The sequence below is a fragment of the Lactuca serriola genome, chromosome 4, assembly GCF_051521515.1.
Source record: "Lactuca serriola cultivar US96UC23 chromosome 4, Lser_US96UC23_V15, whole genome shotgun sequence".
Classification (NCBI taxonomy): Eukaryota; Viridiplantae; Streptophyta; class Magnoliopsida; order Asterales; family Asteraceae; genus Lactuca; species Lactuca serriola.
In genome coordinates this window covers 264,064,176-264,077,769 of record NC_136411.1, presented here as the reverse complement: position 1 = coordinate 264,077,769, position 13,594 = coordinate 264,064,176, and the positions used below count along the sequence as shown (strand labels likewise).

Genomic DNA, 13,594 nt, shown 5'->3' with positions numbered 1-13,594 from the left:
AGTCTGGTTGCCGCGCCGTCAGTTTGAACTAGTGTAAGGACTGGAATGCGTGGTCCTTCTTCCACGGATCGCCATACATCTCTACCCAGTCTTCTTAAGTACCTCTCTATTCTTTGTGACCAGTGATGATACTCATTTGCTACCAGTATCGGAGCTCGGTTAGAACCACCAACACTATTGGAGACATTCAGAGATAACGATTGTGCCATTTTGTTTTTTTTTTTTTGTTTTTTTTAAGAAATGAGCTTTAGTGGTATAAAAGGCTTAATGAGAAAATCAGAGTCCCGATATTCAAAAAGCAACCACTTTGGATCTGATACCAATTGTTGAGAGAAAAACTTGGAGACACACTTGAACAAACGTTAGTATAAGTATATTGCGGAATAGAGTTAATCTCAAAGGATCTAAAAGCTCAACAATAATATAGTTAGATTGTTAGATTGTTAGTTGCGGAAAGTAAAGAAATATAAATCACAATAGTTGTTATATCAAGAATACACTTAAACTGATTCATAACAAGGAATGCATTCACTCCGAGTTAGTAAGCGAGATCAAGTTTAGTGATTCAGTCTAGAAGACTTGCTTCGAAGAGAGGTTATATTCCAGTAGCAGTTTGAGTGTGAAGAGTAATAAGATAGAGAAATGAAGAAGATAACATAGGGAAATATATTCAGAATAAGTTCATAAGTTAACAGTAAGGAGTAAGAAGTGAGAAGTAAGGAGTTGTAGTAAGAAGTGTAAATGATACAAGAGAATGAGTCTCTATTTATAGAGATTATGAAATAAACTACTCTATAAGAAGCCGTGCAAGGCATGCTGGATAATAGAGTATATTACATAAGATAAGTAAAGTAAATAACTAAGACTGCGGATCCTGAAGACTTGATGACTCCGGATGCTGAGATGGTTGTGGGAGCTGAACCGTTGCGGTAGTAAAGAGAGGATTGCGGTAGTTGAGTTCAAGAGGGTCACTTTTATGAATCAACAAGTTATCACTAGTTTTTATACAATTATTTGTGATATATTAGTTTTGAAATGCAAAACTAACAAAAACAAAACATCATCTATGTTGTAAAAATCATAAGAAAATTTATGATTTGTAAAACTACAAGGTTTTTGGAAGTTTTTTACCAAAATATAGTTTTCTAACAAAAAGGATTACATTATAGTTATTTCACGATTTTGTGGGTTACAACCCAAAAATATAATGTTTTGACCATACATTTTGATACTAGACAAGATAACTACTTTGCATTTATATAAGAGGTTATATAAATAGTCTCAACAAACAAACACGATAAACTATAATTGGTATAGTTTGGGAGTCACAAACACTACACTATCATTTCAGAAGAAACATATAATTATTTAAAGGTATAATTATTTCATTTACAAGAAAAGGGGATTTTCAGCTCAGGTAAATCATTTGACACTGGTTGTGAGACATTTGGCTTCACCGTACCTACCAGAGTACACATTAAATAACTGAATTATAATCAGAGTCTCTTGTAAGGAGAGCGTAACACTTATGTATAGATCTATAGGGGATTGACAACCACACATCTAAACTGTTAGCTACAGTTAGACTGACAGGTCTGGGATGACAAATGTCATAACAGTTCCGACGCCTGAAGCACGTTGTTCAGGACACTAGTCGCATTAATATGGATATAATAACTCACATAGGGTAATAAAACACATTTGGTGTACAGGTTAACATACATTCAAGTAGTTTTATTTAAAGATAAAACTTCATAACACTATTTTACAGTACATCATTACTTACATTTAGTCTTTGGATTAAGACTTACAATTCATTTTAACGATAATATTGGATTTTCTGGAAGTATATACTATCATTTTACACGAAATAGTTACAAAATCATTCTCATATAAAACGCTTATGAACTCATCAAGTTAATTGTTGACACTTTTCAAAATTACTTGTATTCTCAGGAAACCAGTAAACAGGTAACCACAAGAGTTTTTGGTGGATGGGATGTCGTCACATCACGTTATTTATTTTTTTCATATGCATTGATATCATGTAAACAATGTTTTGAGCACAATGTAAACTTATTAAATATTCAATTCAATGGTTGTAATGATTTGTTCGCTGCTATTCAATTGCTATGATACTGTACATGAAAGTCATCCGCCCCCAGACGTTTCCGTCGTTCTCGTTTAGTGGTGTGACAAGATCAGCCAGATCCATAACACCTTCCATGTGTCTTAGCTTCAGAAGTGTGTGGCCGATGAGTCCGTAGTTTTTTCTATGGATGATATTTAGGTTGATAATATCTTGAATTATGTGGAGAGACTGGTGTCGATCTTAGATCGGAAGATGAAGGCTATAGGTATCAAAGAAGTGTCATTGGTCAAGGTCCAGTGGCAACATCGGAAGGGTTCGAAATGGACATAGGAGCCTGAGGCGGATATGCGAGAGCAATACATGGACTTATTCGCGGTAGCAGACTTCGAGGATGAAATCTAGTTCAAGTGGGGGAGAGTTATAAGATCTAATTTCCAGGTATTCACTTTTGGTCCTTAAGTTAATATATGTTTGCAAGATTGGTCCTCAATGTCAATTTCATAGTAATGGGTGCAGCGCGAGTATGTTTGGCGTACAACTTGGTACGCCGGGTGTACTTGGCATCGTGCACGTACGTTGGCGTACACATTGGTACGCATGGAATATGCAACTTGGATTCGACACTCATATTTAGGGTTTATGCACTATATAAGCACCATTGTAGTCTCAAAACCCTTCCTCTTATCCGCCTTCATACCAAATTCGACCATCCTTGCAAACCCTAATATATTTTTGTAATATTCAAGATTATTTGGTTTGTTCTTTTAACCGTTATATTAAAAATGTACTATCATGTTAGTCCCTAGCTAGTACACGAGGCGTACTAGTTCATTGATGGACCATGGATGTACACACGTATGTAGGGCGTACGTAATGCAAGGGAAAACCCTAAGTTTTAGGGTTTGTGCCCTATTTAAACAACTTAAGACACCCTTGGACCTCCTAATAAACAACCTCCATCTCTTTATACCCTAAGATTGAAACCCTAGTTGTTAAATCTGATATTTGAGCATGAAAGTGAGTTTTGGTGGTGTTTTTGGTGAAGTAGAAGAATAACAGTTGGAGGTTGCTTGGGTGTGGCTTGAGCTTGTAGATCCAAAGTCATCTTCATCGTAGCAGGCCATTTGAGGTAAAAAGCTCTCATATTGATGGTTCTTTATGCTACATCCAACATAAGGTTTTATTTGTGAATTTTTGGGTCTTTTAAGCTATATTATAAATTTTGTCTACTCTAGAAGCCATGGATGTTAGATCTTAGCACATTTGAGGTCCTTTGTCCATAAAAATGCAACATTTATGAGTTATTTTGGTCCATCCATGTGTTAGGTTCCTCTTTATGGTTCTCTTTGAGTTTTGTGTCTTATTAAGACATGCATGGGAGTAAAGTGGCCAACTTTAGGTATTAAGTCACCATTTAGGATCAGATCTGAGAGTTTGGCATGATGACTTAATTGATTAAGTGCTTAATGGTTTACATTGGTTGTCTGCGGAGTACACGGGGTGTACTGGCCCCGGAAGGAGTACGCTAAGCGTAAGTCTGAGCATGCCTACCATACTCAGCAGTTTGACTTCGCTTGACTTTGACGGGGTTGGGCCATATTTTGTACGTTTAGGGTTTGGACCTTGTTGGTCCATTGGACTTCTGACTTGGGCCATTGCTTGACTATGGGCTTTCTTGGGATTAGGTCCATGATGATTTTTGGGCCCAATTAGGAAGTTGGGCCATTTTGGGCCTTGGGATGTCATTTAGGAATTTGGGCTTTTGAATAAATGGGTTGGGCCTTCGTTTTGGGCCAAGAAAGAAAAGGGTAAAATGGTCTTTCACCCTGGATGTTGGACAAGTACTTTAGATTCTTGGTTATGGTTTGAGATCCAATTATTAATTGGATATTATTTGATGGTGTTAGTGTGGGGATTTTCTCGATCAGCAGATCGAGATTTTATTCAAGAGATTCAGCAGCTTGAGATGAGTTTCCTCACTATGTTTAGCAGGTCTAAGGCACCAATGGCGGCCCATGGTTTATTATGATTAGGAAGCTAGTTGTCTGCATGACTCTACATGTATGTTTATCGGGCGGGACTTGATGATTATATTGTATGTTATTTATCTTTGTGATTTTTGCATGTGTTTATATGTTTGTATGTATACAAGGCAGGGTCTGATGCCAGGCAGGGCCTGATGACTGACAAATTTGTTCCAAGCAGGGCTCGTTTTTGGGCGGGTCCCATTATATGTTCGATATGTATGGTATGTGGTATTTTGTGGAACTCACTAAGCTTTGTGCTTTCGGTTTTTAGTTTATGTTTAAAGTACTTATGGTTCGAAGGGGAAGATCTCGGGATGACTACACTGCACAGAGTACATTGTTCCACAATTTACATGACTCTAATGTCTTTGGATGTTATTTGATATACTATGGTTTCACTATGGTTTTATGATACTATTATGGATAAAGGTTTTATTAACATAAAAATCAAAATTTTTTGTCTTAATTTTTGGGACGTTACAATTTTGAGCATTTTGAGTTTTTGGAATGATTTATGGGCTTTTTTGGCTGTGAAGGAAGATCATCAAGGAAGTTGCTTTGCTCTTAAGACTTTGGATCCAATATTTTATATTCATTGTGCATGTTGTGGAGGTAAAAAGCTTTAACCTTGGTGTATATTTCTTATGAATATAGTTTTAGCTCAAAGTTGTCACCTTTTTGTCCTAAACTTGGTCTTTGTGAGTAAAAGATACTCCAAGACATTTAAGTTGTCCTTTCAAAGGTTTTAGGGTATGTTAAGTCATAACAATGTGTTTTTGGTCATTAGTTTCTCTCCATGCATGAGCTAGATTGTATTAATGGGTAAAGAAGCTAGAGTTTTTGGAGCTAAGCTCTTAATAGCCATGCTAAAACATATAGTTGGAAACTTTATGGTTAAGGATATCCTTTTGAGCCTAGATCTAGATTTTCGATTTAAAAGCTTAAGGATTAAACACTTAATGGATAAGCTGGTGAGCATCTGCGTACGTTGGGAGTAACAAGGGGTACGTTGCGCGTACGTGGTCAGCTCCCTGATTTTTGGTCAACCATGCAGTACGCCCCGCGTACTCACCGAGTCAACTCGATCGGTTGACTTAATTGACTTTTACCGGGATTTTTTCTAGGGTTTAACCTAAGGATGTTTTAGGTATTCTCGATTCTGGAATCTAGGATTCATGTCGGCCTCTTCTCCGTCAGTGATTATAGCCTGTACATGATTATCGCCTAAACGTCAACCGTGATCAAGAAGAAGTATTTTTGCATTTAGTTCACCATGTCTGTTTATTTACCGATTTTATATTTTTTTCTTTAGGGAAAACTGAAGCATACCTTATCTACTCTCTATCTCACTCGATCTATGTCTTTGGAAGAACCACCGTACCACCTCCATTCTATGTACAAATCTTAGGTAAAACAACTTCTTTTTCATCTCTTATACTCAAGAGATTACAACTAAATTTCCTTTTTCATCTCTTATATTGAAGAAACTATAACCATATTTCCTTTTCATCTCTATTCTCGAGCTTGAAGGAAAAGGCGAACCCCTGTTCTCTCTCGCCAATTGACCAAGATTTCTTGGTACTAGCTTTAAAACCAATGAAGTACTTTTTTCTAATAATTTCCAAGTTTGTGTGTATCTGATGGTTACTTTACTTACTGTTAACCAATTTTAGTTTTTGGATCTGATCGTATGCGATTTTGTCATTTTTACTCACTACCTGTCTCTCGCTTATCTAATGAACCAAAAGAAAAACGATTTTAGGGATTTTCAATGAACATGGCTTGGTCTTATTTTGGGGTTTCTAGCAAGAACAAGTTTCTTCATCTCCTTTTTTTTTCTAACCAAACCCAATGGTTGATTGTGTGGTCAAATCTTTCACAACGAACACCAACCGGTAAAGGATCAGCTTCATGGATTTCCTAAACATGATGGGGGTAGTTCCTTTTCTTTTGAATGTGATGATTTTTTTAAAAAGACTGATGAATTTGTTAGATCTACAAAATTATTTTTTCTTTTGTAGGTTAATGGTACATATCGTTTCTATACATTTCGAAAATTCGTGAGCCAACCAAGTCTAGAAAACATGGCTTCAGAAGCTCTACACCTTGTAAGTCGATATATGAAAGGGTAATGTGGTATATACTTAAACATTCATAAGATCTGGAACTTTTAAGCTTGAATGGTTTGAAAATGAGATATGTTTTTTTTTTTTTTTTTTTTTTTTTTTTTTTTTTTTTTTTTTTTTTTTTTTTTTGCAGGGCGACTACATGTCTGAGACAACTACATGGTCGTATGATTTTGTAATGTGGGAACTTGCATCTGGAATCAGGTAGAAAACTTCCAATTATTATACATTTTGAAACATTTTTGGTGATTGTTTCCTATATGATTTTAGTTTTATTTATCCTGTTTCATGAAAATCTCAAAAGCTTGGATTTAACTTTTAATATAGTTCTTAACAAAAATGGTCTTACTCCCTTTTTTTTGTTTGATGCTACGTCTTCATCTCATAAGCAACTTACAACTAAGTATTTGAGAACTTTGAGTTTGATAATCTGTACCCAATTAATATAATCACTTTTTTATAAATTTCCAATTCATCAGGTAATTTTAATGGGCTAAATGCAAGAATAGATAATGTACTTTTGTATTTATCTCATTTAAAGCAACTTTAGTAAAAATAAAATTATAGCAAGCTTACTTTCGTTTTGCGATAAAAGTACATTGTTATTTCTAGCCCTTTTAAAGTAAGTTGCTATACTTAACAACAAAATGAAGTTCATTGATACTTTTTGCATCCAACCCCTTTAAAGTAAATTTTATATAAAAAAATCAAGAAATACAAATCAAACTTAGATGTTTTAGTAAACAAAATTCTTTAAAGTACATTGCTATTTTTTGCATTTAATCGTTCATTGAGCTAAATGCAAAAAAATAGCAATGTTTTTTCATTTTATTATATAATATAGCATCTTACTTTGATTTATATATCTTAATTTTTGTTCTTTTTTCAAAAAAAGTACTATATTGTTTAATATAGCAAATTACTTCCATTTTGCAATGAAATTTGATGCTTATTTAATTCATTAGAAGTCAATGTGCATATAATGGCTTTACTTTGTTTTATGTAGGTCAAAATATGGCTAAAAATTGAAAAACCATCAGAAGAAGAATATACTGCAAAATATCTCAAACTCTATTATGTAGGTCAAAATGTGGCTAAAAATTGAAAAACCATCAGAAGAAGAATATACTGCAAAATATCTCAAACTCTATTAGTTGTCTAGGAAGATGTTTCGGCAAATTTCATGACCCTTTTCTTGATTTTTTATTTATTATTTATTATTAAATCTATTTTGGATTTGAATGTTAATTGAGAGGTTTATACATTATATATATATATATATATATATATATATATATATATATATATATATATATATATATATATATATATATATATATTAAAGTTCTCAACAAAAGGAATAGTAAAGTTATCATTTTTTTGTTAGAATTGGTCCCTGCACTTTGCTCCTTATTTTTTTACTTATTTTGACACTTTTGGTCCTTGCAATCAATATTTTTACACATTTTAGGAACCTTTTAATATTTAAAGTTTGACCACAAAACTTTAACGGTTTGACAACTTTGATCCCTTTTCTAAAAATTTGGTAATTCCCACCCAATTTAATTCTTTAGCCGTTTTGACACTTCTGATCCTTGCAGTCAAAACTTTTACACTTTTTCATAAAAACATGAAAAAAAAACGTTTCGGGGGCAAAACCCGGGCTTTTCATTCTTTCACTTTTTATGTTTGTCATATTTATCGATTCGGAAACAACATTGAAAGCTTTTGGCCCCCGCGTAGCGGTGGTAACCTTTCTAGTTTATATATATATATATATATATATATATATATATATATATATATATATATATATATATGTATATATTTGGTGAAACTTCATCAAGTGATTAGTGTTGTCATGGTACCAAACAAAATATATGTGCATAAATTTGAAAGGATTACATATTTTTTGGTGAAATGATAAGTTTTGTGGTATTGAATACAAATTTGATGAAATCATGAATTCAAGAGGGTCATTTAATCAAATAAATAATTTTGTAGAGTTAAATGATGTTTTAGCATTTTTATATTTGTTTTAAGAATTAAGTTTAATAAATATTAAGTAAATTTCATTTTTTTGAATCTTTTTACAAATCTTGATAAACTTATCAATATATTTTTCCAAACTTTTATTTTAGAACACATCGATCCCACTCTCAAAACTTCTTTAAAATGGTTTTATAGTTAAATAATTAATCAAAGGGTAAAATGGATAATTGGTTTATTCTTACCGCTATGAGGGCATTTAATAGAAATTATGTCATATAAAAATAAGCAACATTCCAATTTGTTCCCATCTATAATTTAGACATATTTATTTGGAAAAAAATAAAATCAATATCTCGATAAAACATATCTACCCTAATAAATAAGAATGATTTTGCCACATGTCCTTCTCTCATTCAATTTGCCACATGTCATTTTGTCATAATTTAGAGATATATTTATTTTCCACTTGTCATTTATTTCATTTTCCATTTCTAATATATTATTAATTAGTTTCCATAAATTAAACCTACCATAATGATATTAATTTCAAATTTTAAATTTTAAATTTCAATTTCAATTTCAATTTCAAATAAATTTACAGTTTAAACTTTTATGTTTAACATTTTGTTATAATTAAACTGTTTAGTATACGGGTCTGATAACTAAACAATACTTTTAATTTATTTATTTTTTGCATGTTTTTTTCTCATAATTTTTATTTATTTCAAATTTCAAATTCAAATAAACTTCTCATTTAATCGTTTCTATTTAACATTTTGTTTTAATCAACCCATATAATATACGGGTTTCACAACTAGTATCCTTATTAGTATGTATTTAGATAATAAAAATCTTCTAAACATTTTAAATAAGTAGTAATTGAATAAAGGTATTTTTTAAGAATAGTTTTTGTCTACTATAAATGATATGATTAAATGACAAAATTGGCAAAATTGGCCATATAAATAACTTTATGTGTACCACAAATCGTAAAAGTAAAAATGTGTGAAATTAATGCACTAAATAAGGGTTTAATTGATTTTTTTCCTATTCAGTCTAATATATAAGAATTACACAAAGATTCTAACTCTCATTTATCCAAATATACAAGAGTCATGAAAGAAACATATTAATTAATTTATGGCATATAGTAATGTGCAGAGCTTTATTATGAGCATAAATTTGAAAGGATTACATATTTTTTGGTGAAATGATAAGTTTTGTGGTATTGAATACAAATTTGATAAAATCATGAATGCAAGAGGGTCATTTAATCAAAAAATTAATTTTGTAGAGTTAAATGATGTTTTAGCATTTTTATATTTGTTTTAAGAATTAATTATAATAAATGTTAAGTAAATTTCATTTTTTGAATCTTTTTACAAATCTTGATAAACTTATCAATATATTTTTCCAAACTTTTATTTTAGAAAACATCGATCCCACTCTCAAAACTTCTTTAAAATGGTTTTATAGTTAAATAATTAATCAAAGGGTAAAATAGATAATTGGTTTATTCTTATTGCTATGAGGGCATTTAATAGAAATTATGTCATATAAAACTAAGCAACATTCCAATTTGTTCCCATCTATAATTTAGACATATTTAGTTGAAAAAAAAATACCTTGAGAAAACATATATCCTTATTAGTATATATTCAGATAATAAAAATCTTCTAAACATTTTAAATTAGTAATTGAATAGAGGTATTTTTAAAGAATAGTTTTTGTCTACAATAAATGATATGATTAAATGACAAAATTGGCAAAATTTAAATAATTTTAGGTGTACCACAAATCCTAAAAGTAAAAATGTGTGAGATTAATGTGTATAACAGGACATTAAATAAGAGTTTAATTGAATTTTTTTTCCTACTCAATCTAATATATAAGAATTGCACAAAGATCCTAACTCTCATTTATCCAAATATACAAGAGTTCATGAAAAAAAACATATTAATTTATGACATATAGTAATTTGCAGAGCTTTATTAGGGCAAGGGGGGCTATGAACCACCCCCCCCTCCCCCCCCCCCCCCCCCTTTTTTTTTTTTTTTTTTTTTTTACAAATAGTCCTATATACTTTCATTTTATACATATTAGATCAGAAAATATAAAATTTTGGCGGTGACCTCCCTCCTCACCGGTTTTTATACATATTATATTTCCGGTCCCTCAAATCATATGTTGAAGCTCCGCCCCTGCATGTAGTTATTAACTGAAATACCAAAATAAGAGTTGGCTAATCCAATTGCATTAATAATGTTTGTCCATAATTATCTATTTCAATATTAACCTAAAGCGACAACCTATTTTTATTTGTTACCCAAAACAACGCGCTTCCATTTTTAACCCAAAGGTCAAACAAAGATCTTAATGAAAAATATCATATAGGGTTTGATTGACTTATAAAAATCAAGATAAGATAAAACCTTAACTATATATGGTAGCCTTGGGGATGAGCCGCGACCTGACCGGGGATAGACCTAATTCTCAAATGGGGCGAGATTGGAATGGGTCGACTAACGATGGAATAGCTATTCTCCAATTGCTGCTAAAAGAAAACTATTCACCTTCCGTTGCAGTATAGTTTGTTATATTTGTTAATAGATTGTCTTATTTTTATATTACATGTTTTGCTAAAACAAACTAATTGTTGAATTCACACTAATCATTGTTCAGAAACTAATTGTCGGGAAAAAAAAAACTATTCGACAGCCGTCGCTTTGCGCGGGTCCAAGGTTGCATGTTCGACTTATTTGACTCCCAAAAGTTTCGTCATTCCATTGAATATGAATCTTATCAATGATTTCTTTAAGACATTTTTGTGCTGTTCTTCGCTTCGTACATATTTAACTCTGGCTCCATCAGGATTCTCATGGGATTGCAATCTACTATTTGGGCTTTGTCAAGTGGTTTTTCCGAACCCGCCTAGTTCAACACAATACAATCTTCGATACAATCTTGCATTTGCTCTACTTCAATACCTACATAGCAAGTAAGAGGGCCTAGATCACTCATCTCAAATTCCTTTCGTATTTGGTTCTTGAATTCATCCATACCTGTATTTCAAGGCATCTACTTTCGCATACAAGAGCCTCAAACCAGGCTCTGATACCAGGTGTAAGTACTAAACAGCGGGTGTCTTTTTCCTATCAAGAACCAACAAAGAACACGGTAAAACAGAGGATGAAGATGAAGGGTATTTTTGGGCAATTTTCTTCTGTGATTCGCATCATAAAAGACTCAACTACATAAAATACCAAAAAATCGGACCATAACTACCACCTATTCAGTAACAAACGACTACTTTATAACCAAACTTTTTTACCAGTTTATTTTATTACTTCCACTAAATTGGATACTAGTGACTTAAGATTTTGGTTTTGCCATTGTCTATGATCTTTGCCTAAACGAACATTTTGAGATCGAATTCTTAACAAATGAGATAGAGTTCTCATGGAATGAGATTGTTCGGAAATGATGCTGCTTGTGGATGGGCTTTTCGACAAGATTATTTGATATCCATCGCTGAAGGAACCCATCCCATCCGCCATGAGCTGCCACACTAAACCACCACCAACAGTTCCTCCCGTATTCGCCATCATGTAAATGTTTCTATAAACAGCATCTATGTAAGAGTCTCTTTTCTTAATGTTATATTCTGGATCATTACTAGACTTTCCAAATTCGGCTATAACAAGTGGTTTCTTTAGGACAACTCTTGAATCCTCGTAATGACTCCACATCCATCTTTGCATAAATTTCATTTGTGAATCTTCATTTTGTCCAGACAACCTGCAGTATTAAAACAATCATTATATACTTACTTGCCTTAAATAAGTAAAACAGAATGTGAATTTACCATCGTTCAATTGCATATATATGGCTTCCTTTCAATTTACCCTCAATCAAGATAATGGAATAACTTATCATGGAAAAATCATATCGAATATATTACCATTGATCAGGATATGCATGTATCGTGGCAAAATCAATTTCGCTAACAAGATTGTTGGTGATGAAATCAGTTCCAACTTGGTAACCGGGGTTTATCTGCTTTCGTTCAGGCATTGTGTCACCATAAAACCCTTCCATGCCAACCTCCAAAAGATGGTGTCTGTCCAATGATTTCACGAACGAAGCCATTTCTTGAATCCAAACCTGCAGCGAATTGTGAGTTTAGATTCATAAATTATAACCATATAACATATAATTAATGATATCTAAAGCTTAATCATATATTTAAAATATTTACATTAACTGTTCTTCCAGAGTAATCAGCCTGGCAGCGGGGCTCGTTCATGAGTTCCCATGCCATGATTGTGGTGTCATCACGATATGCGATCCCAGTGATGGTATTGACCCTTGTTATAATTCTCTGAATTAATCATTATACATATAAGTTATAGGTATAACAACACAAGGTCGATATATATATAAAACATAATACTTATTTTGTTGATTGTTGAACTTACTTGGACATGGTTCTTATAATACTCTTTGACTATGGGGTTGGTGTAAAAATCGTCGTCACTGCTGATAGGAACGCCTGCTTTTTTTGCCCAGTCAATGTATTGCAGTCTCCCTCCGAAGTCTTTGAAATTGTTAACAAAACTTAATATCAACCGAATACCGTATTTTCTTGCTTCTGATACAACGAAATCCAGTCCCTGCAAACCAAAAAAAAAAATGAAGTTTTCTGTAAGAACAACCTTTATATGATAGAAAATTGGTGAAAACTCAGAAATGTGTTTGGAGTAATACCTGAAAAACACGTTCGTCATATGCTCCTGGTGAAATCTGAAGAGCTTTGTCACCACCATCAGCGAAAGCCCATGTTCGGCATACTGAAAGACCAACATTCGCTGCATCTTGTAGGACTTTTGTAACTTTGATCCTCTGTCTTGGAACAGTGGCAACATTCATCATCCAATACGCATTAAATCCATTGAAAAGAAACGGGGACCCGTTTAAAACAAAGTTAGTTCCTTTGGTTTGAACAAAGCCGCCTGCTTTACCCCTGTATACCCTACATTCACAAACACAGCAAAGAAGAGCCATGCATAGAACTATTAAAAGAGCACTCCATGAGTGATGGCCATATCTGACGTAGGTACTCATTGTTTAGTAGAAGGTCTGAATGCATGAAATGATTGGAAACCATGGTTATATATATAATGGGTTGTGGATACGAAGTTAATTTGATAAATATCCAAATAGAAAAGTATTCGAAGAAATACAAGAGATCACGAATTAAGACTTGTCTTTGGGTGCTAGAAAAGATGGTCGACTAGCTAGCCCTTCTAAGAAGAAACGGTCTTTATTATTATATTATAATATTAATAAAAATAGAC

The 13,594-nt window shown here is 32.7% G+C and overlaps 1 protein-coding gene across 1 annotated transcript; it reads right to left on the bottom strand.

Annotated features, from left to right (window-relative positions):
• Window positions 1–10,992: 10,992 nt before the first annotated feature.
• LOC145100603 (mannan endo-1,4-beta-mannosidase 5-like) lies at window positions 10,993–13,360 on the bottom strand. The gene is made up of 5 exons (XM_079037807.1): window positions 13,005–13,360; window positions 12,716–12,910; window positions 12,496–12,618; window positions 12,199–12,401; window positions 10,993–12,035 (listed from the first exon to the last, which is right to left on the bottom strand). Exons 1-5 carry the CDS (start codon window positions 13,299–13,301, stop codon window positions 11,573–11,575), a joined length of 1,281 nt encoding a protein of 426 aa, XP_078893933.1. The 5' UTR covers window positions 13,302–13,360; the 3' UTR covers window positions 10,993–11,572.
• Window positions 13,361–13,594: the final 234 nt, after the last annotated feature.

Bases quoted from the DNA above. Each gene is read 5' to 3' on its own strand.
- LOC145100603 (XM_079037807.1), bottom strand. From the start codon at position 13,301: ATGGCTCTTCTTTGCTGTGTTTGTGAATGTAGGGTATACAGGGGTAAA. The intron at 12,911-13,004 runs GTATTACTCCAA...TTTGGTTTGCAG, and splicing joins ATGACGAACGTGTTTTTCAG to GGACTGGATTTCGTTGTATC. The intron at 12,619-12,715 runs GTAAGTTCAACA...TGATTAATTCAG, and splicing joins ATTATAAGAACCATGTCCAA to AGAATTATAACAAGGGTCAA.